The sequence below is a fragment of the Penicillium concentricum genome (assembly GCF_028827145.1).
Source record: "Penicillium concentricum strain IBT 3081 chromosome Unknown utg000003l_segment0_segment0, whole genome shotgun sequence".
Lineage (NCBI taxonomy): Eukaryota > Fungi > Ascomycota > Eurotiomycetes > Eurotiales > Aspergillaceae > Penicillium > Penicillium concentricum.
In genome coordinates, this window is record NW_026622756.1 from 2,772,111 (window position 1) to 2,798,846 (window position 26,736).

Here is a 26,736-nt window from a genome sequence, read left to right on the forward strand (position 1 = left end):
CCACTTTGGGAAAGTACGTAGGTGAGCATATAAAAGGGCACTTCCCACCTTTCCTCTTCTCTACTACACACAACCTTGGATATCAACGTTACCCAGTTGTTGAGGTCCATGTGTAGGTCCGCGCCCACATCAAACGGGCAGTTCTCGTGGAAAGTATTGAATACAGTCATTGGCAGATCCCACGGAATACATGGAGGGTGTTTAATCACATCCTTCATTGCATGCATGTAGCTAACTTGTCTTTGCCCACTATACACACCAAGTAAATACATATAACCCACGCAGTCGGAACTAGTTGGTCACTATCTACCTGGTAACACCTCTCTGTGAATATATACTGTCAAGAGAGGTCTACGGAGACGTCTAGATGCATGATGAAATGTAAGATGAGATGACTAAATTGTTAAAAAAGGCTAAGAGCTAAGTTAGGAAGTATTGACGATCTCCTTCCGGGGGTGCTTCTTGTACGCGTCGCCGTCATGAGCCTTCAGTTCGGTCATGGATTTGGATGTTTGGACGACGACTTTTCCCTCACGTATACTTCGAGTGTGGGAGAAAAGCTCTTGTAGAAGCTCCCTGGATACCAACTGTTTGATTATAATGTACTGTTTGTTGTTCTATATCAGACAGCATTAGCCTCGAGGTACTACACCATTGTTATTTCTTTTAGGGTATAGTACTAACCTCATCCCAATCCCAAGGCAGATTATATGCTATCACTGTGTCTGGCAGCAGGTCCTTGCGGTGGACCTAAAACACAGCGCCAGTATTAGTATCTCCAGGGATATCTGATGATGTAGTTCACTTACTCTAGTCCTCCACATACTCTTCGTTCTTTTTTCCTTTGCCTCCTTCTTTGTGCTCTCCATCTGTTCTCGCATTTTCTTATTCGTGAATTTCTCAATCTCCTCATTGCTGTAACCAATATTGCGCAGCTGCTCTCTAATCTCTCTTTTCTTCTGCTTGGTGCGTTCTTGCACGAGCTTCCATTCTTCAATAGTGGCCTCTTTGGGGACAGTCTGCTTCTCGAGGTTCTCCACCACCCCGTACAGATTTCGAGTGACTTCCTCGGCAATATCCCGTACGAGGTTATCCTCATCTTCTTCCATTTCTGGCGACACCTTTGACTTTCCCTTCTTTAACTTGGCCTTCGTTCTCTCCTCGGTATTTTTCTTTTCGGCATCAAAGCTGTTCAAGCGTTGTTCTGCATTCACATTCTGTCCTCCCTCTTCTTGTCTCATTTCTAGGTCTTTATCCTTCTCTGGTGCTACTCGGGACAGGTAAAAGAGGGCAAGTTCCTGTAAGTGCCCAGCAACATGTTGCTGGAACTCGACAGAAAGGAGGTCTTCTGGTTGCAAATCGTGCATTGAGAAGAAGTATCGGTGATTGGATGTGCTTGCTGAACGTGGGAGTACCACAGTCGGCAGCCTTTGTACAGCCTATTTGGCGTGGAACACTCGGGAAGAACGCACACATACCATATCAAATCCCGGAGAATGTGCTGTGCCCATGCCCGATCATCTCGAACAGTGATGCTAAAGAAGCAATACGGACACTTGAACGGGGTTTTCCCGCGCCCTTCCTGGGGCATCAGTGGTATCTTCGTAGATCCATCTATTCCCTCGGACAGAGTGCCATTGTATGAGGTTTCGGACGCACCATCTTCAGAGAGTATATCGTCGGATTGATGTGCCTCCTTGTATACATCGTTAACGGGAGGTTCCGGCGGCATAGTCAAATTCTCGTCTTCTGGATCAATTTCGGCTTGCGCTGGTGGAGCTGTCACTTGGGAAATCCCTAAATGCATTCTTGACTCCGGAGGATGAGCATCAGGAACCATTGGTCACCAAATTCCGCGTCGCAGCAAGGCTTGTCGACAATGTGCACCAGGAAAGTGGTACACACTATGCAGAAGCCGTTTATAGCTGCCTCTACTAGTCTGGCATAAGCTCACTTTGCAATGAGCAAAGGTTCGTGGACCGTGTCTTTGGTAGCATGGTCTCTCCTTTACCGAAGGATTTGGTCAATTTCGAGGGTCTTACGTGAAAAGATGAAGTTATTTACGAAAGGCAAATATCTCTCTCAGTCTCGGGGAAGGTTTGAACAGGAATATATTTAGAGCACTCTGCCCTAGTTTCTAGAAATCGTATTCCTTGGCCTAGATCATCATAGAGAACCTCCGCAGGATGAATGTCCTATAGGATATGACCCTGTAACCAAAAAGCATATGTAGACCAGACAATCAACAGGCAGTCCCATACAACAATAATCAATGTACATTGTATATACTAAACCCTAAGCTCTGCTTAAGGACCTCGAGTCTAAGCGAACTCTGCCCTGATAAAAGCGTAAAGCCGCGGCACACGGCACTAGAGATACATAAGTAGCGACTGGCTCTTCTCGGAAAAAGCAAAACTGAAAAATCTCAAAGCTTCGACTTCTCCTCCTGCTGCTTCTTCTCCCATCCTTTCTGTGTCGCGAAATTCACAATCAAATTCCAAGCAGCAACCCCAACTCCGACTGGCGGTGCAACCAACAATATCCACGCCCACCACCTTGGACTCGACGCCGCGATATTAGCCATAGCTTCCTTAACAGCAACCTCCAGCTCGGCCTTATCAGCATCATTCCAAACTACCACCCCGCGCCCCGTCTTTGTCCCCCGGAACTCTGCCTGCGTCGCTTTCGTCCGTACATCCCCCTGACTCCGGACCCGGTTCTCTGCATCCTCGGCTGTAAGGTGTGCATCGCGGGCGCGTAATCGCGCCATTTGGATTTCAGGATCGTGAACCCCGACCACAATCACCGTTCCGCAGATGAGATCCATCCCGCTCTCAAAGAGAAGTGGTACATCTAGGACAACTGCCCATTGGCCACGCAGGTAGTGGTAGATTAGGGCTTTGTAGACTTCCCACCGGACGGCAGGGTGAACGATGCCGTTGAGGACTTGTCGGTCGCGTTTACGCTCTTCCGTGCTTCCAAAGACACGCCGCCCCAGCGCCGGTCGGTTCAGTGGCTTTCCATTGGGATTTGTGGGCGCATCTTCCAATAGTAGGTCTGGTGTGCTGGGACCGAAGTAGTTGACGATTGCTTTATAGCCTGCAGTGCCAGGTTCGACGACTTTGCGGGCGAGGAGATCGGCGTCGATTATTGGTAGGGAATAGGGGGGTGTAGAGAGGATAGATGAAACAGTCGACTTGCCTGTCGCTATTGAGCCTGTGAGCCCGATGATCAACATTTTTGGCTTTAGAGAAGAGAATGACAAAAGAGTCAAAAGTTGAGAAGTTGCAAAACGCGGGGAGACACTTAGCCTCGGCAGGAATGTTCATGTACGTCACTTTATGTTATACATCAAGCAGGTACAAAGTCCATTTTTAGAGCTTCTAATTCTTCTCTCAAATTTGCTTCAACTAATTTGTTATACATTTGTATCTTCCAACCCTTATCTAGGTGCGACCGATATCCTCGGCGCTTATAGATGCAAACCTAGAGCACTGCAATATGAGGCATATACGCAGAGTGCCTAATCCAAGGCAAAGAAGGGAGCTTATGTGGCTGATCTTTTTCAAATCCACCAAATTCAAGTTTCCGGCAGTCCGTGTGAAGTGTCCTGTGCTTGGCCCTTCCATCCAATCTTCGGCCACCCCTTGGGCAGCGAGGAGAATGGTGGCAGGGAATAGCGCTCATCACAGCCACCTTCCCATGGACAGGTCAGATCGCACAGTCCAAACACTTTGCAGTAGCATTCCTGCGCATTGGGGCAATGCACAGGGTCCTTTCCAAATATCACTGGAGAAAATGTCAGAGTTCGATCGGCACCAAAGGGGATGTAGGGAAAACACTTACTATGCCATGAATATTCCATAATTCGTCCACTCAAATCATCCTCTAGCGGCGTTTCCATTAGCCAGGCGCGGAAGCGCTCGTAGTCACTTCGCGGCCGTTCCAGCACCTTGGCGCGGGACACACCAAACTGCGCGCAGCATGACACGCCTACCTCCTCCGGGATGGGGATCCCAGGGAATAGTTCCATGAATCCATGCTTGAAGTATTCGCCGGCGTGTACGTTGCCGCGGTGCGTATCGGTGAGAGGACGGATTTCTATCGGACATCCGAGGGTCCAAACACATCGTAGATTGACGTATCCTTGCTCTTGTAGGTATGGGATCTGGAAGTTTTGGAGCGGTGGGATACCGTCGTAGTATGGGTCGTCGTTATGCCATTGGTAGCGTTTCGAGTGAATGAAGAGCATCGTTTCCGGTAGGTTATCGTAATTGTCAATGATATATCTAATTTAACAGTTCGAGTCAGTATGGGGTCCGGTAACACACGTCCAGTGGTCGGACTCACGTCAAATACACCATTGACTCCCGGCCTTTGTTGCGTGTCACCGTCAACGGCGCGTGCTTGTCATCCACCACGTAGATACTTTTCGTCCAGTCGGGAAAGTATTTTGATAGCCATGACGTGTCATCACTTTTCATGCTGGCCACGATCATATTCTTTTCTCTCGCCGTAGGACGAGCCAGCTCGCCTGTTTGTTTCGCCGATCCATGTTTCTCCGCATAGCTGCCTGCTTCGGTCTTCACCTTCACGGGGGACTTTGCGGTTGTTGAAAAGAATAAAAGGTATATGGCGATGACGATAAAAATGGTAAGGAAGATAGCCTTCATCCGACTGCGACGTCGGGGGCCTTGAGGCCCACTAGGAGCGAACAACATGCTGGATGGAGGGCAGTCTGCCCGGGTGGTCAAGTCATTGAGGGGAGGAGAAGTTGACGATTAACGGGAAATCAAGGCCCCGGAGGAGCTCGAGAAATCCGGGAAAGAGAGTAGAATATTACTTTGATACGAATCAGATACTATTCATGTAGTACTGTGTAGGTCATAAATCGTGTCGGAGACATCTGGTTAACGTGGCGCAAGTTGGAGTTCTCCACAAAAAGCCAAGCTCTATGGCATTGTGGGCACTACACTTGACAGCTTCGAATTCATAATAGAACTGAAAGAACTAAATAGTTGACATAGGTAAAATAGGTAAAATAGGTATAATTAAACTTGTTGAGAAAATAATTAGGAGTGATATGTTTGTATGTTAATATGTTAATATATTGTGTTATATATTGAATTGGTTTAACCAAGATATATACATCTAGTATATACTATCTCTCCTGGACATGCTATATATTCACGATTTTCCTATTGGCATGCATCAATATGTCCCAAGTACCAATTATGTGCCTCAGTATCAGCCTTCAACGTTCCAGCATTTCCAGCCTTTGAGCCCACGCCTACAATGACATCAATATCAGACGAGGTCACCGTCGCCTGATCGGCACTAGTAATCCAGTACTCGGGACTTGGGTGGCTAAATCCAGCGAACGCAGGTGGCAACTTGGGCACCAAGTCAGCGGTATGCGTGACTCGCCAGAGACTGCCCTGGTCCGTCATATATTGAGCCAGAGCCTTGTTGCCCACCCGCGGCGAGGCGTAGGAATACTAGTCTCATTGTAAGTATACGCTGTCATCAAGGATTTGGAAACATGATACTTACCACCTTGGGTGCAAATCCTGCATTTCGAAGCACAGTACCTCCAACCATGGCCATAGCTCCGCCAAAGCTGTGGCCTGTCACGATGAGAGTATAGCCCGGGTATGTTGTCTGTGCGGCTTGGATCTTGGATGTCAGATCGTCCGCGACAGTCTCCCAGGAGTCCCAAAACCCGCCGTGGACTTTGCAGTCGCTGCATATACCAGTATCATCGTTCAAGCCAAAGTCGATGTTGGCGATCCAGGTACTTGTTGTGCGACTACCTCGGAATGAGACGACGAGGAGCTTGTTTGTTTTGTCGACTGCCAGGAAGCCGGCAACATCGCCATAGCTGCATTTCCTGATAGGTGTCACTGTATTAGCGAACAGTCTCGGAATGACTTTGGAAGTTGGTCTCATACTTATCAAACTCATATAGAGTGATTGTGTCAGCGGCCTCCACTAATGGGCAGTTGCCTTCCTCGCAAGATAGCGCGTCGCCGGTTGAGTTGTTATTGTTCGTGCAGTATGACGCCCCAGCCCACTGAGAGTATAGGGTCAATTGACCAAGCACATCAGCCGACACATCTGTCTGAGTCAGTCATCGGAGGGCAGGAACAAAAGACGAACGTATATCCATACCTCGAGGAACAGAACGAGAAGGAGCAGCAACTGTCAACACCGCAAGAGCAGCGGTACCCCAAAGCCGACCAAGAAGAACCATTATGCAGATCTCTTTCGGAGTAAGACTGTCTCAGGTATGCACCTGGAGATAGCCATGCGTACATGGCTCTTTTATGTATGCTCGGCGAGCCCGTATAGCTCCCAAGACCTTTTTTATAAATTGAGACATAATCAAGCGGGGTATAGCCCCCATTCTCTATATTGTAGAGCAAATGGTTTCCGGACTCAGCTCTATCTCCGTTCATGCCGCATATTTCACGCGTGACCGATGGGACTCCGGTGGGAGGAATGTATGCTGTCGAGTCAGGAATGTAACCCTGGAGAAACATCGGGCAAATGGATGAGAGCCTACATATTAATATGGAGTATTCCCCGTCCAGGACGAGATTAGGGCTGTGATGGGCGCTTAATTGTGCCTTGTCGTGCAGGAGCGGGTTCATCCCGCCGACGATTATTGCTCCATAAGATATATTTTCCGTGAAGATGAACATTTTGGGCACTTTGCAGGTCGGGTAGAAGGAGCTTGCAGGGTTAGATGATTGTTGATTGGTTTTCTGCTTGGCTGACTTGGCGCCCCCTAACTGCTCAGGTGTTATTCGATCTTATCTCAGCTGTATCAATTGTAATACCCCAGCCACTCACTTCGACCCGTGATCAAATAGGATAACTACAGCATTATTAAACATGTACTCCGTACTCCGTATGGTCATAAGAAGCGTAAAATTGATTTGACTGGCTGTGTTTCAATGGGACTTTTGTGTTTTTTTTCCGTTTTCTGCTTTTTTGAAAAACATCCCATCGGCGAATCCCTGTCCTCACCAGTCAGAACCATATCTTGTTCATCATCGCTGCTAGCAAGGAAACCTTGGACCCCCGGAGACACGCGGTGCTTAGGCCCAAAGTAGGCTTAGTTAGTGTTCATTGTCCTTGCAATTCCCACTACTGGTGAGATTCAATCCTCATTCCCTCCTCAACGCCAGTCATACCAGTGTCCTGTCCATCGTTTGCGCTATCACCGTCAACCAGAACTCTGGGGGTGAGGGTGACACCAGGAGGCAATGGGGTGCCAGGAGTCACCGCAACAATGTTGTCGTTCTCGTCGACCATCTCAAAGTTGTATCGCGATAGAAGGTGGGGAATTGCAGAGAGTTGAGGGCCATAGCGAGCAGTATTATCATACAGCTCGAACAGCGGGACGGCGAGAAGTTTCATGTTCTTTGGGACGGAGAGAACCTCTATAGCAAGTGGTTTGTATGTAAGCAGTGTTCACTGGAAGACATCCATGGATGATGGGGGTAGAACTTACTCTTCTTCGGGAGACGAATGAAGTACAGCTTCTTGCATTCCTTGGGACGCGTGACATGTCCAGGAAGGAACGGGTACATGAAAGTCTCAAAGTTGGGTCGCCACCATTGCGCAAGTGTGTCGCTAATTTCCCAGTCGTCGTTAACACCTTCGCCGGAGAACTGAGATCCCACAGGTGCCAGGCGCTCATTCAGTCGTTTCTTAAAACCTTCAATCTCGTCGTCTTCATGGTGCAGATAATCACCGGGCCTAAGGACTATTAGCAGTGAATTTTGAATATATGCAACTAAAGCAGGAGAACCAACAGCTTAAAGAACGCATTGGCAATCTGCAGCATCAGCACGTGTGGATGGTTGTGCTCGTGGCACACCAGGATTCCCTCACAGGTCCGTCGCATTCCATGCAGGCCATAATGCTCTTCTAGGCGCTTCAGCCGTGCCAGAACTGATGGGTCCTCTTCTGGTTGTGTCTCCTTGGTGCCGAAGGTATAGTTCGAAAGGGGGTACAGGCGGACAGTCTCCGGCTGCTGCGCAGTGAAGTCCTTGGGGACAATGGGCCTAGAAGTCGTCGTGTCAGGTTGAACCATTCAAAAACTGCAATGTTGAATGGAATATCTCGGATACTTACGGAACACTGCTAACAGGGGCATCCCTCGTAGTAGCCATTTTGATGAAGTGATATGCTGTTGTGGTCGAAAAGGGCGAGAGCTCCCCCCAAGCTCCGATGTCACTTATCGCTTATCAGTGTTGACCGCCTTCCCAAATTTGATATCTAAACAACATAGTCTACTATACCAACACCCAACACTATAGAGCAATAGATATGAATGTATTTTATTCGATTATTGTCCATCTCTGGAAGTTAACTATATCCTCAATCGATAAAAACCTCGACTCTCCCATTCATGCAACCAGCCTAACACCAAACCTATTCCCCATGTATACCATTTATAGCTTGGCATCAAAATCCTCATACTCGCTCAAATCCGTCACAGGAACGGGGCCAGTGCTCACAGGCAAACGTGCCTTGAAGGTCGGCACATCGGTGATAACGACGGCTTGTTGAGCCTCGCCGTTGCCGTTAGCCGCACCCTGAATGTCGCTGCTAGACCCAAGACCCAGCTCCTTTAACTGGGAACCAAGTTTCTCATCTAGTGTCTCAAGGACTGGCTCGATCTTCTGCTGTGACAGACCTGCCTCGGTCGCCAGGAAGTTCTTCACAACAAAGATAATCTGAGACTTGTCCACCACTGTCGTTTCAACCTCATCGAATGCAGCTGTGAAGCGGGCAGAATCCACGACGAAGTCAGCGGCTGCAAGGTGCTGGGCAACTACTTCGATAAGGCGTGTCCTCTGTTCGGCTGGTTTAGGTGCCTCAACCTGTGCGCCTGACTGGGCATTCATGTGGATGGCAAGCTTAGCCCGCGTTGGTGAAGAGGGGTCGATGTATTGCTGGTAGAATGCAATAAGATCCGCCTTGGTCAAGGTGCGCACATTGGCCGCATCGGTCTCGTGCTGCAGGAAATCAAAGTACTCAGACCCGACATGCGACCAGTATCGGCCAGTCTCAGAGCCTAGGTTCTTGAGTTTCTCCAGGCGCTTGTTCACGACACTGCGCTTGTGACCCTCGAATTCTTCCTCGGGCATCTTCTCGAGGGTGGGGCCAAACTCGCGGAGGAATGTCTCAATGCGCGATTCGAGATACTGTGCCGTGCGCTCACTTTGGATAATGACCCGGTAGCCCAGGGTGGTGGCGTTGTAGCGTGCGCCACTCCACACCACATATCCAAGCTGTTCCTTGCTGCGCAGTTGGTCGAATGCAGGTTCGTCAGTCAGCTGCGCGAACAGCTGAAGCTTCGACCGCAGGACGTCATCGGAGAAGAGTCCAATATAGAGGTAGTACTCAATGCAGTGGTTGACGTTGGCCGGATCCTTAAGCGACCGGGGGTAGACATAGTTGGCACCGGGCGGCAAGGTCATGTTGCGGCGCAGGTACCACTGTGACGGAGGCAGAGGACGGCCACCCAAAATCTTCTCAATAGAGTCCGTCATACGCAGGGCATCCTCCTTGTACAGGTTTCCGTGGGCCAGAACTTCGATGTGGGTCTGTTCAAGCAACTGGGGGAAGAAGTTGACCACATCAGCGCACTCAACATGCTCCAGCTCCTCAAGATACTGTTCATTGACCCAGCTGCGCTCGGCAAGGAGATAGCGAGTATAATCTCCGACCTGGTAGTAAGGCTGCTGGTACTCGGCGTTGCGGAATGCCCGTGTCAAGCGCTCTTTGATTATATCGAACCGATCCTGGTTGATCACTAGCCCACGCATGGTATTGAGTACTTTATCCAAAAGAGCAGACATCTTGTCGTTGTATCCGCTCACAGAGATATCTAGGCCCAAAATGTTCGCCGAGAGATGGTAATCCAATCCAGCAAGCTCGGCGTCGTAGGAGTATTCATCTAGCGAATCTCGCACCAACTCGCTGTACAGCTTTGTTTTGATGAGATTGGCAGGTGTAGCCCATACCAAAGGATTGCGGAGCGTTACCTCGACAGTAGCCTTAGGCACCCAGAAACGATCATCCTTCTTGAACCACAGGCGCACCCGGTCGTCATGGCGAATCAGCTTGGGGGTGTTGGCTGGCTCGGCAACCTCCTTCTTTTCCACGGAGAGTCTGGTCGGCACAAATTCGTTCTTGTGAGGCATGTGCACGTTGGAAGTGCGGGTAGCCTCAGTCGAGTCTAGAGCCTTCTGAAGACCGCCCAAGAACTCCTGTGGGATCTTCTCGACCTTGTACTCAGTACCATACCACTTCTCTTTCTGGTCCCATGTACCAGGGAACTCCTGGGACACAACGACTAGGCGGAAGTTGTCGGCTCGCAGATAGCTCAGCGCCTTCTTGATCAGGTCAGAGTCAAATCGTCGCAACAAAGACCCACTCAGCAGCCATTCACTAGGCAGTGACTTTTGCATAACGCTGCTCAAACGGCTGGTGAACCGACTCGCCGGGGTCTTCTGCTTGAACCGGAAATCGACCTCGGCAAGGTTCTTCATCTCGTCGAAGATCCATTGCTCGGGCTCGCGTTGCTTGATCATGGCGATATACTCGAAGACGACGTTTGCGACTTCCTGGTATTGCTTCAGACCTTCGGGGGTCAGGCGCACTGAAATAGTGAAAAATGCCGACCCAGCGCAGACAGGCATGGCGCCTGCAGACAGGCCATTGGCCCACCCCTTAGCCTTGAGGTAAGAAAGAACACTGCCCGGGCCCTCGTGGCCAATCAAATGGCTGATATACCGGCTAGGCTGGGTGTCATGCAAATCCTCCTCATCAATGAAGGGGAAGTACATATCCATGGATCGAGTATCCATGACCGGCTTCACGAACACCTGGGTGCACATGTCCTTCTCAGTGAAGGGCTGAACATCGTCCCAGCGGTTCGGAGCAAGGTTCTTGTTCTCGACATCGGAAAAGAGCTCGGAGACCCACTGCTCCAGTGTGTCTAGAGACTCCCGACCCAAGACGACCAACTTCGCCCGGTTGGCTGAGTAGTGCTTCTCGTAGAACCGGATGAACTCACTGCGGACTTCCAGGCCACGTTTCTGTGGATCTTCTTTCAGGGTCTGCAGATTACCGGTCGAGAAGTGGCTGTAGGGATGTTTAGGGTTTGAAAGCGACTTGTTCAGTTGCATCAAACGCCACAGGTCACTTTGAAGGTTCTTTTTATTTTCCGAATCCACCGCCTGCAGCTCCCGTTCTAGGGTTGACTCTAGGAAAAGCGGAGCGACAAAGAACTGGGCAAACCGATCCAATGCACCGTAGAGTGGCGACTTTCCATCTACGCCATTCCCATTCGACACGACGCCATTGTTATCATTTGTCTCGGCAGGGGTGCTGTCTCCACTAGTTTTCGGCGCACTGGAGTCACCTGTGGCGGACACTTCGAAGAAGTAGTTCGTTTCGGTGGCGGCTGTGTAGGCATTGGACGAACCGGAGTGGGATGCTAGGTACTGGTTGTATGCATTTTCCTTCGGGTACTAAACAACAGAGTTCCAGTTAGCATGGACCTCGGCTGGGCAAACGATAGTAGGTTGTTCATTTTACCTTTTTTGTACCCATGAACAGCAAATGCTCTACTGCATGAGCCATTCCTGGCATATCATCTTCATCGGAGAAATTGCCCACATTGACATTCACGGCGGCACTGGCCTTATCAGTGTCCGGGTCATGAACTAGGAGGGCCTCAAGCTTGTTAGGCAAACGGATGACACGATAAGAACGATCGTCAAGCTCCGGTTTCTCCAAGTTCTCTGTGATACGCTCGATTTGAGCCATGATTTTGGGTGTGGCGGTGAAGTTAGAGGATGAGCGGGTCCAATGCACGGAAGAGAGAATCGGTAAAGGTACGGGCCGTAAGGAACGAGAACTGGGTGCAGTGATGCGTGACAGCAAATCGGGATAAGGGCGGGTTGAGCTGCGAATGAGACCGTGACACAGGTTTGCTGCAGAGGACCTTGGAGGCATTCAGTTGCCAAGGGGAGAGGCCAATGACGTGACTGATAAGGTCAATGCACTTAGGAATTCCAGGGAGCCCAAGAATGAGATGCCGGGGTTATATATGTTTGTGGATATATATGTTGGATTAATAGACCAGAGAAGATGTTGTAAAGTCAACTGAGGGACTGATGTTGATCCCCGGTCCTGGTGGAAATACTGCCCAGATGCTTTGAGGCGGTGATAGGTTCTCGCAGCCCTAATAAGCGCCCTTATCACTTAGTGGCGTATTACTATACAAGGCTCTATACAAGGCAGACTGGTCTCTACAATGATTGAATAAAAATATAACATCTTTCCCATTATCATATTGACTACATACATGTCAAGAGTTCTAACTGGTCCACGTCGAGGCTTTCCCCCGCAGCTCGGCTAGTTAAACTACATGTGTTAAATGGACACTGCCCCTATCATATCAAATTACCACACAGAACCGGGCGCTTAGCACTTGGCTGCACAGAGGTTCAGGTTGATGTTGGTGTTTGAGTTGCAGTTCTTAGTCTGACTGCCACCGGGGTTGACACCCTGCGCCCAGCAGATGTTTGAGCAAGTCGTGTCTGTGGGCCGCACGACAATCGACTTGCCGGAGAATGGGTCACCAAAGACATCAGACAGATCGTACCAGACTGTACCAGGGTCGAGGGTGTATGCAAAGTTGGTCTGAGGGCTGCCGTTGTACAGACCGTTGTCGACGGTGGTGATCTTTAGCGAGATGCCACCGGAGGCACTGTCGTGGTGCAGTACTTCACTGTAGCTGCCACCTGCCGGGATGGTTTGCTTGGGGCCAACACTGCCACCAACAGACCAAAGGTAGACTGGGAATTTGCAGTGGTTGGTCACGACGGCGTTTCCAACGGCGCTGGCAAGAGGTGCCAAAGCGGCAACGGAGGCAATAACCGCAGTAGAGAAGTGCATTTTGATAAGCAGATTGTGTTGCTTTGAGGTCAAGTAATGAAGCCTGTTTGAAGTGGTGAAAATACCTCTCTTGGGTAGGATTTGAGGCCCCTTATATAGTTTCCCTGCTGGTAGGTTGAGCGTCGAATTTCCAGCCTATACCTAGTCCCCCTTTGATCCAAGTATAGGCTCGACTCCCAAAGCAGGGTTACCAGTGGAAAGCATGATAGTTTGCTCACCAAATCCAAGACATTTCATTCCAAATCAACCTATTGAAGTCCTAACCACTCGAGCAGCGGTCAGGCCATCCGTCACAGGACCGGGAGTAGGAATGGAGTAGGAATGGTTCGTAGGATTTGACAAAATCCCCGCATCGCACAGCCAAAGAGTTTTCCAAGATTGATGTCAGTGGAGATACGAGAAATAAAGAGAGTCCATGGATGTAGCGAAAAGAATACGATGTCTCAGGACGCTCCGACCCGATCATTGGATGTATTCGCTCCTGGGCGAGAACAGCCATGAATAAACATAATATTTCCGATCATGCATGCCAAGCATGAATAGAAAGAGAAGAAACAAAGTTTTTTTTCTTGCACAACTATGGGAGTGATTAGAGCTGTGTTGTCCCACGCCAGGACTTTCTGGGGTAAAAAGTGAGACATCGTTACATCCCCAGGGACAGTATGCAGATCAACGCCACACTGGGAAAGTCATTATACGATGTACATGTATCTTTTCTGTAGAGTCACTGGAAAACAGCTCATACTCGCTTCTTTGTCATGTAGACCGCTAAAACCTCGAGGTATGGTTGGTGGTGTGTCACAGTAGTGAAGTCCCAAATGTCTCAAATCTCAAATTCAAAAACGGTGATATCGCTCTTCGCGATACCCCCAGGTCTCGCACCTGACATGACATTTTTCTTCCCTGGCGGCTCACAAGGTATTAGAGCCGACAAAAATCAAAGAGAGATGGTACTATATTCTCTGATCTATTTTTATCTGGGGAATTCTCGATTTAAGCAAACATAAGATATGTAACTGGCAAGGTAGTTTCATGTCATTACTAGGGTATGGAAAGACAATTCTTCGATAATAGACCACATAACTCCATGCACACAACCGTGGAAATCCTGTGGATTTACCGGTCAATCAGGAGAAGAAATCAAGAATCTTCATCGGATTCCTCCCGGTCTGCACGCTCGGAGATCCACTTGTACACTTCCTCCTTATGCTCGTCAAGCATCTCGTTCAGATTCGATTTCGGGGAACGAACCACCTGTCCGTAGCGCTTGGAAAGAGGCTTTCGGTCTGCGTCATTCCACACACCATGGGAATTTGAAACAAACACAAGGGAGTTCTAAAATGAAAATCGGGTGAGTAAAAAATATCAAATAATTTTGTAGGTGACTTACCTCACGATACCACTTCGATAGCCAAGTCTGCGTGTGAGATGCGACCGCGCGAACTGCGTTCTCAGATACGAAGGAGACCACGCCGCTGACACGCTTGTAAAGATTTTCTACCTCGGTTGTTAGCAATGTTATATGGCCTGATACCCAGTTGGCCTGAACGTACCTCTGTTGATCAACAGGTTCGTCACGCCTAAGAAAGCGTTGCCGACGCCGAGCAGGAAAATTTCGGTTGCCTGGTTCGCACTGTGATAACTTGTCAGATCAATGATAACCCCATGTTCTTGGCTAGCCAGAGCTTACTCAATGTAATTGTCCCACAAGTATCCGGCAAGTTCTTCGGTAGCCGATGGGCGGTCCTCGTCATCTCCCTTGTATTGACCGGCAGCCTAAACTCACGAGAGTTAGTTGATGGCCTGTACAAAGAACTACACAGCTATACTTACCGCTTCCCGAGATACGTGCTTGGGAATGTTGACATCGATCACCGCGTAGCCTTTACCCACGATCCATTTCACATAATCCGTGAGCGAATCAGCCTTTTGTTATGTTAGCAGAGAATCTCAAACAATCATCTTAGATCACATACCATCCAAACATTGTGCGCTTCCAACTTATTGGTCACGGGATGAGGCTGCCCCACAATCTCAGGTCTAGATACTGTCAGTTGTACGTTGTGCGGCTTATTATCGGAAACTTACGGATCGTGGAAGATGACAATAAGCGGGACACGTTGGTGGTAGTTTGTGCTGCCAGGCGGTGAGTGTCAGTTTAGAATATCGAGATTCGGTGGTGCAAATTACCTTGCTAGAACTTGTTTGTCGAATGATTTGGAAATGGCAGTGCGATAGATGTGTAACGGGGTGAGCTTGCAGCTTTCATACAGCTGGTTCGACTGGTAAACGCGGAGGACATCTAGATGATTCATCAGCTCTGTTGATTGGGAGGTAGTCTATAATTCTTACCGTGAAGACGATTCGCAAAGACTGGGTGGTCAGATGTCTTGGGGTACAAACGACTCCAATACTGGGATTGGATGCTCCTCACTCGGCGGACTGCTGCAACTGCGGAGTCAGTGGGAGAGCTGCTCAACAAACGGTCCGGGGGCTCCCCCATAAGGGTCTTGGTAACAGCCAAAGCCGACTTCGAGATAGACTTGAAGTTGTATCCACCCTATTTCAAGGTCAGATTAAGCAAGAATGTAGAGAGGCAATCTACCTACCTCCAAGCAGACAGCGACCTTTCCATTGGCCAAAGTCATGAGCATGTGGGTCATTTGGGCATAACAAGCTGGCGATACAAAGCAGCCACCCAGAACGTCACCAGCGGCAGCATCAAAGCCAGCAGCGACTATTATGGTCAATAACTCTATACTTAAGAAAAGGAGGGGGTATTCTCACTAATCACCAAGTCGGGATCGAATTCTTGGGCGATGGGCATCACCACTTCCTGGAAGGCGAACATGTAGTCGCCATCGCCCATACCCTGGTCGGGCCATGGAATATTGACATTTCTAAGAAGCGTGAGACTTTGATTATTTCGCGTGCTTGAAGACAAACTCACTTTCCGACTCCGGCACCTGAGCCACAATGGTCCCAGTCTCCGGCGGGGCCTCCAGGGTAGAAGCGACCGTCCTGATAGACATGCATGGAGATGTAAAGAATATTAGGGTCATCGTAAAATGCTTTCTGGATGCCGTTGCCTATGATATGTGAGCTTGAATTGTTTTCAAATGTCACGTTAGGAATGAAGCGTACCATGGTGAACATCCCTAGTACAAGGGTCAGTATTGGTGTATGGTCAAATGGTGATGTGGGGTACTGACCAGTCAAGAATCATGATCTTCCGGCACGCGTCTCCTAGTCTATTTTGACAAACGCGTGCTGCAACACACACATTGTTAAATAGACAGAATCCCATCGCAGCATCATCCTCGGCATGGTGACCGGGTGGGCGAATGACGGCTATGGCATTTCTGACCTGACGCTGGGCGACGGCCAAGCATGTCTCAATTGCGCCTCCAGTAGACAAAATGGCCGAAGCGAAGGTCAGATTGTTGAAATAGATGGAGTCGCGATCTTTCTCCAGCTGAATAAGCACCTCGTTAGGCATATCTATTCATCCAGTCAGTGCATCTACCATAGCTAGCTTTTCCGGTGCATATCAAAATATACCTGTCGTGCTTCGAACAAATGCATAGTGGGCATCATTATGGATGAGGGTTACTTCCTCCTCAGTTGCGTTGCGGGCGTGGATCCGTTGCAAGGTTTTGGGCGCCAAAGGTCGAGACGATTCTGGGTCGTCAACAAGACCGGCGCGACATAGCTCCTTGTAGATGTAGTAGATGCGTCGGGGATCCTCTGGATGAACGTCACTCTGTGGACGAACCTCACAGTGGTAACGCATGCGGTGATCATAACAAAGTCCCGTGGCAAGCGATGCCAGTGGAAGACCCGCTTTAGCCATGACCTCGTCGTCAGACCAGTCAGAGTCAGGCTCAACTAAGCTATCACGTTTTAACTGTTCGGCGGCGGAGCTATCACCGTCGCTTGTCTTGGTCAAGCGTTCAGGGGGGCCATTCCAGTGGAGACGATGGTCTCCCGGGATTGAGATTGCTCAGAGCCGGGTGATAGAGATGTGGGACCCGGTTGGGGGATGGAAGAAGGAGCAAGAATTGGGGTGGGATGGTTGTTGAGATGTGTGGGAAGGGGAACTTCAGTGAAAGATGGATTTGTAGTCAGGGTAGAGAGGTTATGGGCATCACCCATAACTGTATCCTCGTCCTCATCCATCATGAAAGGGGAAGCCACCTGAAGCCCTTTGATTGTATTCAAGCTTGGCTCTTATTAGCTCATTACCGAGCACTACCCCAAAAGAAGTGTTGAGCTTGTGTAGCAATCTTGGAGCTTGATACCGAACTAATAGCGATTCGGTTGATGTTTCTGGTTCACGCCGTCAAATGCACCTTGCACAGTAAAGTTTGAAATACATCAATCGGTCAAATGTTCCAGTTGTTGACCAATGCTTTGATGTTCACCAAAGATCGAGGAATGTTTTGAAAGTGTGATCTGTGCAAGCATACGGAGTGGTATACAATCGTCTCCTGCCGTAGATAGGACTGACCCTGCAATTCACCTGCCGTGTAATAAAGCAAGAGTGATCTTCAAATGAATATTTTTTAGAAAGAAATGGAATTGCAGACCTTCATGTAGTGGGAAGAAATGAAGAACAGAATAGCCAAGTCCACCGAGTGACAATGGGAATGGATCAATGTGCATGTTGGATCCCTTTTGGGCCAGTCTTTCTTAATGCCAGTCATTATTATATTCACCGCCTAGCTGACCGCTGCTAGGAATGGATTGGCGTGATGCGTTATAATTGGCGGTGGCCATTTAAAAGGTGCTGACTTATCCACCTCCACGGTTTAGAGGGCTTATCATCCATGTTTCCAAGTACAAAGGATGAGCTGTTGGATTTTGAATCTGAAATGACTTGTAAAAATTCTATCAACTTGTAGCCTTAGGTGGTCCTTAATAAAGTCTACAGGAACAGTGGGCCACTTCTGCAGCCTCTGTACATGACGGTCTAGATCTTTAGTTAGCTCGAGACTATATTTAAGACCTCGGGACGTTACATTTCAGATAGTACGACGGTTTTAGATGTCTTTTCTAGATATATTTTTTTTGGTTATCCTTTGTTCTCAATGTATAGCCAGAATGATGATCATTGATCGCAGACTATAGAATTTGATACAAAGCACAATTCCTACAAACCAACTTTTCCATGTATAACATGTGATGTACCTACATATGCAGGTCCGTGTCCCCGGGGATATGTAGTTCTTTTGTGAGACATAAAAGAAAGCACACACCTCCACTAGCCTTTCACTCACAGTATGCAAAAGTGCCTTGGGGATAATAGATTGATTGTACTATAGGATACTTTTAATAAAAAATGAGTATATACTACAGCTTACAGCAAATTCAAGAATGAATTAGAAATGTTTCGTTTCATTAAATGACATTATCATCTTGTTTTTTTCTACAAGGTGGAGCCCTCATGCACCCATGATAGGTTGTACGACAAGGAACTCATCACCTTAGAGAACACTTCTGACCCCAGGACGCTGTCCTGATTCCTACTGGCTATCCACACCGGCAATGTAGGAGATGAGGTCAACAACACGGCGGGAGTAACCCCACTCGTTGTCGTACCAGGAGACAAGCTTGATGAAGTTGGCGTTAAGGGCGATACCGGCCTTGGCGTCGAAGATGGAGGAGCGCTCATCACCGTTAAGATCGGTGGAGACAACCTGGTCCTCAGTGTAGCCGAGGATACCTATTTTTTTTAAAAAAAAAGGTTAATATCTGTATTCAAACATGAATGAAAAAGAAAGGTTACTCACCCTTCAGCTCGCCATTCTCGGAAGCAGCCTTGATGACGGCCTTGATCTCCTCGTAGGTAGCACCCTTCTCGATGCGGCAGGTAAGGTCGACAACGGAGACGTTGGCGGTAGGGACACGCATGGCCATACCGGTGAGCTTGCCGTTGAGCTCGGGGATAACCTTACCGACAGCCTTGGCGGCACCGGTGGAGGAGGGGATAATGTTCTGGGCCGCAGTACGGCCACCACGCCAGTCCTTGTTGGAAGGAGCATCGACGGTCTTCTGGGTGGCGGTGTAGGAGTGGACGGTGGTCATGAGACCCTCAACGATGCCGAAGTTATCGTTGATGACCTTGGCGAGAGGAGCCAAGCAGTTGGTAGTGCAAGAGGCGTTGGAGAGGACATTGACATCCTTGGTGTAAGTCTTGTTGTTGACACCCATGACGAACATGGGGGCATCGGCGGAGGGAGCGGAGATGATGACCTTCTTGGCACCACCCTTCAAGTGAAGAGCAGCCTTCTCCTGAGTGGTGAAAACACCGGTGGACTCGACAATGTATTCGGCACCGGCCTTGCCCCAGGGGATGGCAGCGGGGTCACGCTCAGCGAAGAAGGTGACCTTCTTGCCGTTAACGATGAGACCGTCATCGACGTGCTCGATCTCGCCCTTGAACTGACCGTGGGTAGAGTCATACTTGAGCATGTAGGCCTATATTCCACAGATGAGAGGTTAATACCAGGCTATAGAACTGATTTTAAAGAAACATACAGCGTAGTGAGTCTCAATGAAGGGGTCGTTGACAGCGACAACCTCGACGTCAGGGTTGTTGATACTATAGATATGAGTTAGGATGCTCGGGTCTGTTTTTTTTTTATTTTTATTCTTTTCTGTGCAACTTACGCATTGCGGAAGACCTGTGATGTTGTTAGTATGTGAAACCGAGAGTGGGATGAAGAAGACTTACAATGCGGCCAATACGACCGAAACCGTTGATACCGACTTGGACAACCATGATTGCGGTTTACTAGAAGCTGTTAGCTCTGTTGGAATAGAAGATTGAGAAACTTACTGTAATAGTGTGAAGTAATTGAAGAAAGGGAGGAAGATGGATGGAAAAGAAAGAAGAGAAGGAAAAAAAAGGTATGGGGGAGGGGGATTAATATGGACTGACGCAATGGACAGATCACCCCCCTCACCGAACAGACGGACGGGGACTTTTGGACTCTCACAGCTTCCCCTCTAGGCAGATCGGACAGAACTAGATTTCCCGAGTGTTGCCGCTGGTCTCTGCCCAGCAACGGATTTCCGGTTTCATACACCGGGCAAAGCAGGAAGAGTCACGATATTGGGGCCCTGCGCTGCCCCTCGGTAGCTCCCGTCTACCAATAGGATTGCAGCAATTCAACTACTCTTCGGGTTCTTGACTTCTTTTCGGAGCTTTTCTCTTGAATATTTTGCCTAATCGGAGCCTACTCGGCTACAAGGAAGATGATCACGATAATATTAGGTACAAAATCGAGATTCCCGAGGTGGTAAAGCTATGACGACGTTTTGGAGGGGCAACGGATGATGCTATGACTGAGGGGCAAAAATAGGTAGCATAGTACGGAGTACATAGCGTACAGGCAATCCAGTTAGACTGGAATTAGTATTAAATTCATTTTCATTCCACTTATAGCCATCAAATCCCTCGGTGGACGGATCGAGTATGGTGATTATAGCTTGGTGGCTCCTCCCTCAAAAGGAGTCACCGGTAACATGGGGCCACGGGATCAGACAAATTTTTTATTATTTGGTTTTATATTTGAGCTTGGACGGTTTTTAACTACTGGGGTCCCCAAGATTTGGAGATTATCCTCTTTGACCTTAAATAACATCCATGGATAGATCCCTGTCATGATAACGGTGAGACTTTTATCAGGCCATATTGGCATAGAATGGCGCAGTGGCGCAATCTCCGTCCTTTTGAACAGGATTTAGATCGTACAATACAGGATGGCATGACCAGAATCAAGATTAACAATATAGTCTAGAGCCCTACCCAGAAAAGAAGGGGAGTTCAGACTGTATAGGATGAATTATGGATTATGGTACAATGGGGAGAAATGAACAAAGAGTGCTATGATTCAAACCACCGAATACCCATAGGGGGAAGTCAATTGATGGCCTAGAGCAACCAAGGGTACGCATTTATTCCTCCTTGACACCACCGCGCCAGTTCTTCTCAGCGGCCTCAATGGAGGCCTTATCGCTCTTGGGTCCACCTTGGGACATGAAGCCACCGGCGGCCTTGAAGGGGCGGGCGAGATCACCAGTAGCAGGCTTGCCGAAAACGTGAATCTTGGCCAGGTTGGACTCGAAGGCACCCTTGAGGGGGATGATGGACTGGATAAGGAGAGGGTTGGTGTACTGGAAGTACAAGTGCATCACACCCATCATGCCGACACCCATGAGCTGGCTGCGGAGCAGCTGGCGCAGCTGAGCCTTGTCGTAGTCCATGTTGGTGGTGGTCACGGGCTTGGGCTCCTCGGTGCTACCCATCGCGGCGGGCTCAACGTACTTGAGGGTGGCCATATCTAAAGATATCGCGCATTAGTTTTTTTTTTTTTTTTTTTTTGAGGTTGTGGAGCGCGTGATCAGAATCGACATACCCTTCTTCTTGTTGATCTGATACTGAGTGTACAGGTGGACGGCGAGGATGAGAACGTTGGACAGGAGATAGCATCCACGGACCAACATCAGGACCTGAGGATCATCGAAGGGAACCTTCTTGGACAGCTGCATCATCACCAAGATGATGGCGAGGTTGGTACTGTGCGACCATTGTTAGTTTCCATATAGATAATCAAGAATCGAGCGATTGTTCCATCAAGCATACATTTGAGCAGACACCATTTTGCCGGATACTTTCGATATGGAGAAATCGTTGAGTATGGGGGAGTACAACGCGAACAAAACTAGAAAGTCGCGGGCCACCTGGCATTTCTGGAATGTCAGGGAGTCGGAAATTCAGTTCTCCCGGCGCTATCTATCCGCGATCTGGTGCCTGAGGCGTTAGAGTTTGTCGCCTGATGTTGAAGGCAAATATATCATGTGACCTTCCCCGCTGGTAGCTACATAACTGTGTTGGTCCAGCTTCAAACCAGACCAGCTTATTTTGCAAAACGTCAGCAACCACCACATTAGTGATCTTCCATTCTGACTTGAAGTTGCACAATGTGGATTATGACAGCCACAGAAGTTTCATATGTGAATCCTAGCCATAGATGCTGGAGCCACCCATTGCACTCAAACGGGTGAAGGCACACTGGCTTCCATCATGGTCTCCTCGCATGTCAAAACCTCATGACTTCTGTCTATTTTTGAGAAATAGCAAAGGAATCATCAAACCCTTACAGCAACTAATTTCTAGATGCAACTGACTCTACAGAGCGCCATATATACCGGCAAGAAATCCAACGTTGTGAGAAAGGACGGTTCCATTTTGGGACTAGCGTCAAGTGTCTTTTTGGCACACCCGGCGCTGGCACATTCTGACTTCTCCATCCATCAACAACGCGCGTATCTTCCGCACTTCTGAATCGCTTACACATCCACACCACTGCCAAATCGTCTTGGTTTTTGTTTCTATCTGCTATATCTACCTCTGCGACCGTCTTCGCACATTTATTTCGCAATGCCTGGCGGAAAGGGAAAGTCTATCGGTGGAAAGGGCGGAAAGGGTGATGCTGCGGGGAAGGCCCAAAAGTCTCACAGCGCAAAGGCTGGTCTGCAGGTTAGTGGGATCATGACTTGTTTAATTGCTGGAATAGGAAACGTGTCGTCCGAGAGTGGTAATGCGATACGGGCGATGAGTTACTCGATGAAACTGCCCCTCGAAGACGCGTCGATTTGGTCCCTCGTTGCTGCTCGATAAGGGGTAGTTTCTTTCGATATCTATTGAACTCATACCATGTCATCGCATATCCTCTCTCGCGACCGTGTTTTCCTCCCATCGCCAGCTGTTTAAGGTGACGCGACTGCTAACACAAATTCACTCTCTAGTTCCCCTGTGGTCGTGTCAAGCGTTTCTTGAAGAACAACACTCAGAACAAGATGCGTGTCGGTGCTAAGGGTATGATATCCCCCTTGGACTGATCTCGCAAACGACCCGTCGCTAACTCTTTTCTCCTTTAGCTGCCGTCTACGTGACCGCTGTTCTTGAGTACCTTACTGCCGAAGTTCTCGAACTGGCAGGTAACGCCGCCAAGGATCTCAAGGTCAAGCGTATCACACCTCGCCACCTCCAGCTCGCCATCCGTGGTGATGAAGAATTGGACACCCTCATCCGCGCAACCATCGCCTTCGGTGGTGTCCTTCCCCGCATCAACCGTGCGCTGCTCCTGAAGGTCGAGCAAAAGAAGAAGGGTGGCAAGATCGAGCTCTAAATCAACATATGAAAAGTTCCGAAAAGATGGGCTGCCACCGCGGGAGGACCTCAACACCTTGACTAAACATACGATCAATCCCGGCCGCTCTTTTTCAGTCCTCTCGTCTTTGTTCTTCACGGCGCTCTACTTTGTATTTTTTTTTCTGATATTCCCCGGTCTTTGCTTTCAATCGTGTTTCTTTTCATTTCGAGTTCATAGGGCGCTGTAATGGGAAAATGGGGATATCCTGGTAGTGGGAATTTTACTGATTCGATGTGCTTTACCATTTACTAGTAATTATATTTGTAAACTTCCACAGTGTAAAATCCCGGGACCGACGCTTCCGTGATCGGACCAATTTTTCCCACATACCCGAGGGGTCAAACATTTCTGTCTACTCTCTATAAAGACCTGGAATATAAAATCTGGATCTTAGCTCCACGGGGGATCGACAGGGACCAACATGCATAACTCCGAGAGATAAACAACGCGATGGCACCGCGTCATTCTTGGCATCTCTTTGGATTTATCCCTGACCTCGGGAAATGAGGTTTGTTTTTATTATTAAAATTCCCCTACGTGGTGGGAAGGTTAAGGGTACGAAGTAGAGATTCTATTATCAAACTATTTACAGCTATCTCAACTGACCTACTGGGATGGAAAAAATAAAGTAAGGTAGAAGGTACATGGATTGAACTGTGAGAATCTGAGTACAAAGGCAAAGGCGATGAAAGAAAAAAAGAATCCCTGGACTGCAAGATACCAAACATGAAGAGGAATAGAACCCTCCAGGATGGGAGTTGGGAAATATATCAACAACACTGAGGAATGCAGATGCATTCACGCCAGGTAGATTTGTAGAATCGGCACAATCGAAGGCAGCAGAATATAGTGAATTCACACCATTCCGCGAGACAACGTCAGGTCAAAGCAGTCAAAGCACGCGGAAAAGAAGGCAATGAAAAAAAGTAGAGAAAAAGAAGAAACATGTCACAACCATCATAGCCTGAACCGAACATAAATTTCCAGGGGAAATCGGTTTGGCATAAGACGGGCCAGAAACATTAAAACGGATGCGAGTCACCCCATGTACAAACTAAACAGACAAGAATATGCAAAATGCTGGTATTGTCGTTTCTTCTGCCATGGGCAAAAGGTTTTGTGTCATTCTTCGTATGCGTCCCATGTCACCAAAGGTGTTCGGGGTCGTGGAGTTCGTTCCGACACAGCATAGAAATCCATAGATTTGCATGCAAGGCGCCCGCAATATCAGAAAGTGGGAAAAATAATAAAAAATATCACGTCCAAAGCAAGTCCAGAGTCTTCTTGAAACTGTGAGTCGGGGGGAAAAGTTCAAAAGCATTCATCCAAACCGCGTGTTGGGCTGCCCCAAAAAAAAGAAACGTCTAAAACTTGGCTAGATCAGTGAAAAAGGATTTTCTGGTCTTTTTTTTTTTGTTGTTGTTGTCATCTCGTCATCCCTCATCGAATCGTAAGCCGGTAATTCGCAGAACAGGGCCTCGTAATACAAGTCGTATTCGTGTCGCGGCAAATCAGTCGGATGCTGGCAATAAAAAGGGGAAGTCGCCATAAATTCGTCCAATGTTCTACTCCACGATGATCTCTACTCCGGAGTTGGTACGGAGCTCATCGCTTCCGCGGGCTTGGTGGCCATTCTGGCGGCGAAATCCGGTGCCCTTGTCGGGGGTCGGGCCACGGGGTTGGCGAACGGGCATGCGCTCCTGCTGGTTGTCATATCCCATACCCATGCCACGGTTGCTACCAATAGCGCCAGCGTTAGATTGTTGGTTATCCTGTTCCCAGGAGAACATGCCTCGCAGGCGACGGGGGCTCGAGTTAGGCCCACCAATACCGGTGCCAAGGGAAAGACCACCCAGGCTGTTGACCAGCAGGTCATCACGCTGCATGCCTAGGGAAGAACCAGACTGGGCAGGGGTGAGGGTCGGGGTGTTGGAAGTTCCAGTGGGCGCACCCTCATACTGGAGGCGGGCGCCATTGGACTGCAACGCGGCCGGGAAGCTAGCCGAGGAAGGCACGGGCGAAGGGGTGTACGATCGCAGGTCGGCAAAAGACTTGGCAGCCCGTAGGTTCTGGCCGTTGGAGAAGTTGCCAGGAGAGTCCATCACGCCCAAAAAGCCCGAGTTTTGTCCACGCAACGTGTTGAAAGCGCCAGGCCCAGCCTCTTGGCGAGCCTCGCTGAAGTCGATGGTTGCCGCCCGGTTAAGGCCACGACGACCACTGTCCGACTGACCAGATGGCGGGATAGAAGAGGTCGGGGGGCTAACATTGGCACCTGCGGCAATCTTGAAGACTTGCACCTGGCGCTGTTCGCCGCTGCCACGTGAAGCATGGCCCAAGCCCATGTTGTGGGCCAGGGTGTGAACTGTACGACGCTGGGAGGGAGTGAGGTTGTGGGGGAAGATCACGGAATCGCGAACAGTATCTTCCTTGAATAGGAGTAGTTGGGAATAATAGGAAAGGGTCTGGGTGTCGTTCAAGTCCACATCTATACAGGGGGAAAAATCTGTTAGCGGCAGGTCAAATTTTCAATAACCTTCAAAATTCCAAGTGTGTAACCCACCAATCTTTTGTCCACGCTGGGACACGGGCGACGGGGAGGTTGCCGGGATGTGCGAGGTGAGGGAAGACATGGAGCTCTGCGTCTGGAGTTGAGGACCGCCTCCCATCGGGCGGTGCTGTTCTTCCAGCTGACCACGACGTTCTCGCTTCTCACGCTCGATCCGTTCCCGCTCCTGCAGGGGGAGCATCTTCTTGTACTCGACTCGCAGTTTCCGACCCTGTAGCTCAAAGTGGTTGAGCACCTCGATCACGGTTGCTGTCTCCTCGGCGGAGGTGAAGTTGGCAAAAGCCAGACCACGGAAGACACCATTGTCAAAGTGATAGTTGAAGGCGTAGGGCAGGGGAAGGTTGAGTTCCGTCATCAACTGCACCAGCTGCTCCTTCTTCACGGCAAAGGGGATATTTTTGATGACAATCGCGGTTGGGATCAATTCGTCGTCGTCGGCAGACGAGGCCGAGGCTTCCGGTCGCATAGCGCTGCTCTGAATGGGACCAGGACCCAGGTTCGAAAATGCTTGGGGCATGTTTGGTTGCTGATCCAACCATGTCTTGAGATGGCTGTTAGTATTTTTTTTATCCTTTTTCTTTACCCTCGGGGAAGATAGGGGGATCGCATCAGACACATACCGTGGGGAGGCCAGCACGTCCACGGGCATTAGGCTTCAAACTAGCGGAAGCCGAACGAATTCCTCCGAGAGTTTGTGCATTGGCAAAACCGTTGGGATTCCAAGTCTGCGATCCGGAGATATCATACCCGTAGTTGTTCTGCAATGACGGGTTCAAGCGTTCGAGGCGAGCGGACTCATAACGCATCTGATCTTGTTCGTACATGTTGGTGGGCATAGGACCATATGCATCGAACTGTCGAGAAGGTTGACGGTGTAGGGGTTGTTGATGCCTCTGAGACCCAGGGGAACGCGCAGAATGATCGTGATACATGTCTTGATAACTCATCTGAAAATCCAAA

At 49.1% G+C, this 26,736-nt stretch overlaps 12 protein-coding genes across 12 annotated transcripts; 1 reads left to right on the forward strand and 11 right to left on the reverse strand.

The window, feature by feature from the left end:
* Positions 1 to 425: 425 nt before the first annotated feature.
* On the reverse strand, positions 426 to 1,807 carry N7517_008895 (uncharacterized protein; the record flags this gene model as incomplete). Its single annotated transcript, XM_056726624.1, has 4 exons — positions 426 to 617; positions 685 to 750; positions 810 to 1,428; positions 1,479 to 1,807. 4 exons carry the CDS (start codon positions 1,805 to 1,807, stop codon positions 426 to 428), a joined length of 1,206 nt encoding a protein of 401 aa, XP_056577475.1.
* A 618-nt stretch (positions 1,808 to 2,425) lies between these two features.
* Positions 2,426 to 3,238, reverse strand: N7517_008896 (putative dephospho-CoA kinase; the record flags this gene model as incomplete). Its single annotated transcript, XM_056726625.1, has 1 exon — positions 2,426 to 3,238. One exon carries the CDS (start codon positions 3,236 to 3,238, stop codon positions 2,426 to 2,428), a length of 813 nt encoding a protein of 270 aa, XP_056577476.1.
* Positions 3,239 to 3,580: 342 nt separating this feature from the next.
* N7517_008897 (DUF3431 domain-containing protein) lies at positions 3,581 to 4,721 on the reverse strand (the record flags this gene model as incomplete). Its single annotated transcript, XM_056726626.1, has 3 exons — positions 3,581 to 3,789; positions 3,847 to 4,289; positions 4,351 to 4,721. The coding sequence occupies 3 exons, from the start codon at positions 4,719 to 4,721 to the stop codon at positions 3,581 to 3,583; spliced, it is 1,023 nt and encodes a 340-aa protein (XP_056577477.1).
* A 477-nt stretch (positions 4,722 to 5,198) lies between these two features.
* Positions 5,199 to 6,253, reverse strand: N7517_008898 (lipase family protein; the record flags this gene model as incomplete). The annotated part of the gene is made up of 4 exons (XM_056726627.1): positions 5,199 to 5,498; positions 5,554 to 5,890; positions 5,952 to 6,117; positions 6,172 to 6,253. The coding sequence occupies 4 exons, from the start codon at positions 6,251 to 6,253 to the stop codon at positions 5,199 to 5,201; spliced, it is 885 nt and encodes a 294-aa protein (XP_056577478.1).
* An 899-nt stretch (positions 6,254 to 7,152) lies between these two features.
* On the reverse strand, positions 7,153 to 8,183 carry N7517_008899 (cleavage and polyadenylation specificity factor subunit 5; the record flags this gene model as incomplete). The annotated part of the gene is made up of 4 exons (XM_056726628.1): positions 7,153 to 7,448; positions 7,520 to 7,767; positions 7,824 to 8,075; positions 8,146 to 8,183. The coding sequence occupies 4 exons, from the start codon at positions 8,181 to 8,183 to the stop codon at positions 7,153 to 7,155; spliced, it is 834 nt and encodes a 277-aa protein (XP_056577479.1).
* A 282-nt stretch (positions 8,184 to 8,465) lies between these two features.
* N7517_008900 (uncharacterized protein) lies at positions 8,466 to 12,042 on the reverse strand (the record flags this gene model as incomplete). The annotated part of the gene is made up of 2 exons (XM_056726629.1): positions 8,466 to 11,555; positions 11,623 to 12,042. 2 exons carry the CDS (start codon positions 12,040 to 12,042, stop codon positions 8,466 to 8,468), a joined length of 3,510 nt encoding a protein of 1,169 aa, XP_056577480.1.
* Positions 12,043 to 12,513: 471 nt separating this feature from the next.
* Positions 12,514 to 12,987, reverse strand: N7517_008901 (putative BYS1 domain protein; the record flags this gene model as incomplete). Its single annotated transcript, XM_056726630.1, has 1 exon — positions 12,514 to 12,987. The coding sequence occupies one exon, from the start codon at positions 12,985 to 12,987 to the stop codon at positions 12,514 to 12,516; it is 474 nt and encodes a 157-aa protein (XP_056577481.1).
* A 1,140-nt stretch (positions 12,988 to 14,127) lies between these two features.
* Positions 14,128 to 17,166, reverse strand: hdaA (histone deacetylase hdaA; the record flags this gene model as incomplete). The annotated part of the gene is made up of 16 exons (XM_056726631.1): positions 14,128 to 14,322; positions 14,378 to 14,484; positions 14,541 to 14,620; positions 14,678 to 14,763; positions 14,821 to 14,913; positions 14,964 to 15,027; positions 15,076 to 15,123; positions 15,178 to 15,289; positions 15,340 to 15,547; positions 15,597 to 15,724; positions 15,775 to 15,887; positions 15,938 to 16,076; positions 16,132 to 16,145; positions 16,200 to 16,488; positions 16,549 to 16,971; positions 17,019 to 17,166. 16 exons carry the CDS (start codon positions 17,164 to 17,166, stop codon positions 14,128 to 14,130), a joined length of 2,247 nt encoding a protein of 748 aa, XP_056577482.1.
* A 1,346-nt stretch (positions 17,167 to 18,512) lies between these two features.
* Positions 18,513 to 19,771, reverse strand: gpdA (glyceraldehyde 3-phosphate dehydrogenase GpdA; the record flags this gene model as incomplete). Its single annotated transcript, XM_056726632.1, has 5 exons — positions 18,513 to 18,712; positions 18,780 to 19,467; positions 19,528 to 19,591; positions 19,660 to 19,673; positions 19,724 to 19,771. 5 exons carry the CDS (start codon positions 19,769 to 19,771, stop codon positions 18,513 to 18,515), a joined length of 1,014 nt encoding a protein of 337 aa, XP_056577483.1.
* Positions 19,772 to 20,949: 1,178 nt separating this feature from the next.
* Positions 20,950 to 21,654, reverse strand: N7517_008904 (PHO88 family protein; the record flags this gene model as incomplete). Its single annotated transcript, XM_056726633.1, has 3 exons — positions 20,950 to 21,335; positions 21,411 to 21,571; positions 21,638 to 21,654. 3 exons carry the CDS (start codon positions 21,652 to 21,654, stop codon positions 20,950 to 20,952), a joined length of 564 nt encoding a protein of 187 aa, XP_056577484.1.
* Positions 21,655 to 22,370: 716 nt separating this feature from the next.
* On the forward strand, positions 22,371 to 23,230 carry htz1 (histone H2AZ). Its single transcript, XM_056726634.1, has 3 exons — positions 22,371 to 22,534; positions 22,804 to 22,873; positions 22,936 to 23,230. The coding sequence occupies exons 1-3, from the start codon at positions 22,436 to 22,438 to the stop codon at positions 23,184 to 23,186; spliced, it is 420 nt and encodes a 139-aa protein (XP_056577485.1). The 5' UTR covers positions 22,371 to 22,435; the 3' UTR covers positions 23,187 to 23,230.
* A 1,545-nt stretch (positions 23,231 to 24,775) lies between these two features.
* On the reverse strand, positions 24,776 to 26,723 carry N7517_008906 (uncharacterized protein; the record flags this gene model as incomplete). Its single annotated transcript, XM_056726635.1, has 3 exons — positions 24,776 to 25,695; positions 25,771 to 26,317; positions 26,397 to 26,723. The coding sequence occupies 3 exons, from the start codon at positions 26,721 to 26,723 to the stop codon at positions 24,776 to 24,778; spliced, it is 1,794 nt and encodes a 597-aa protein (XP_056577486.1).
* Positions 26,724 to 26,736: the final 13 nt, after the last annotated feature.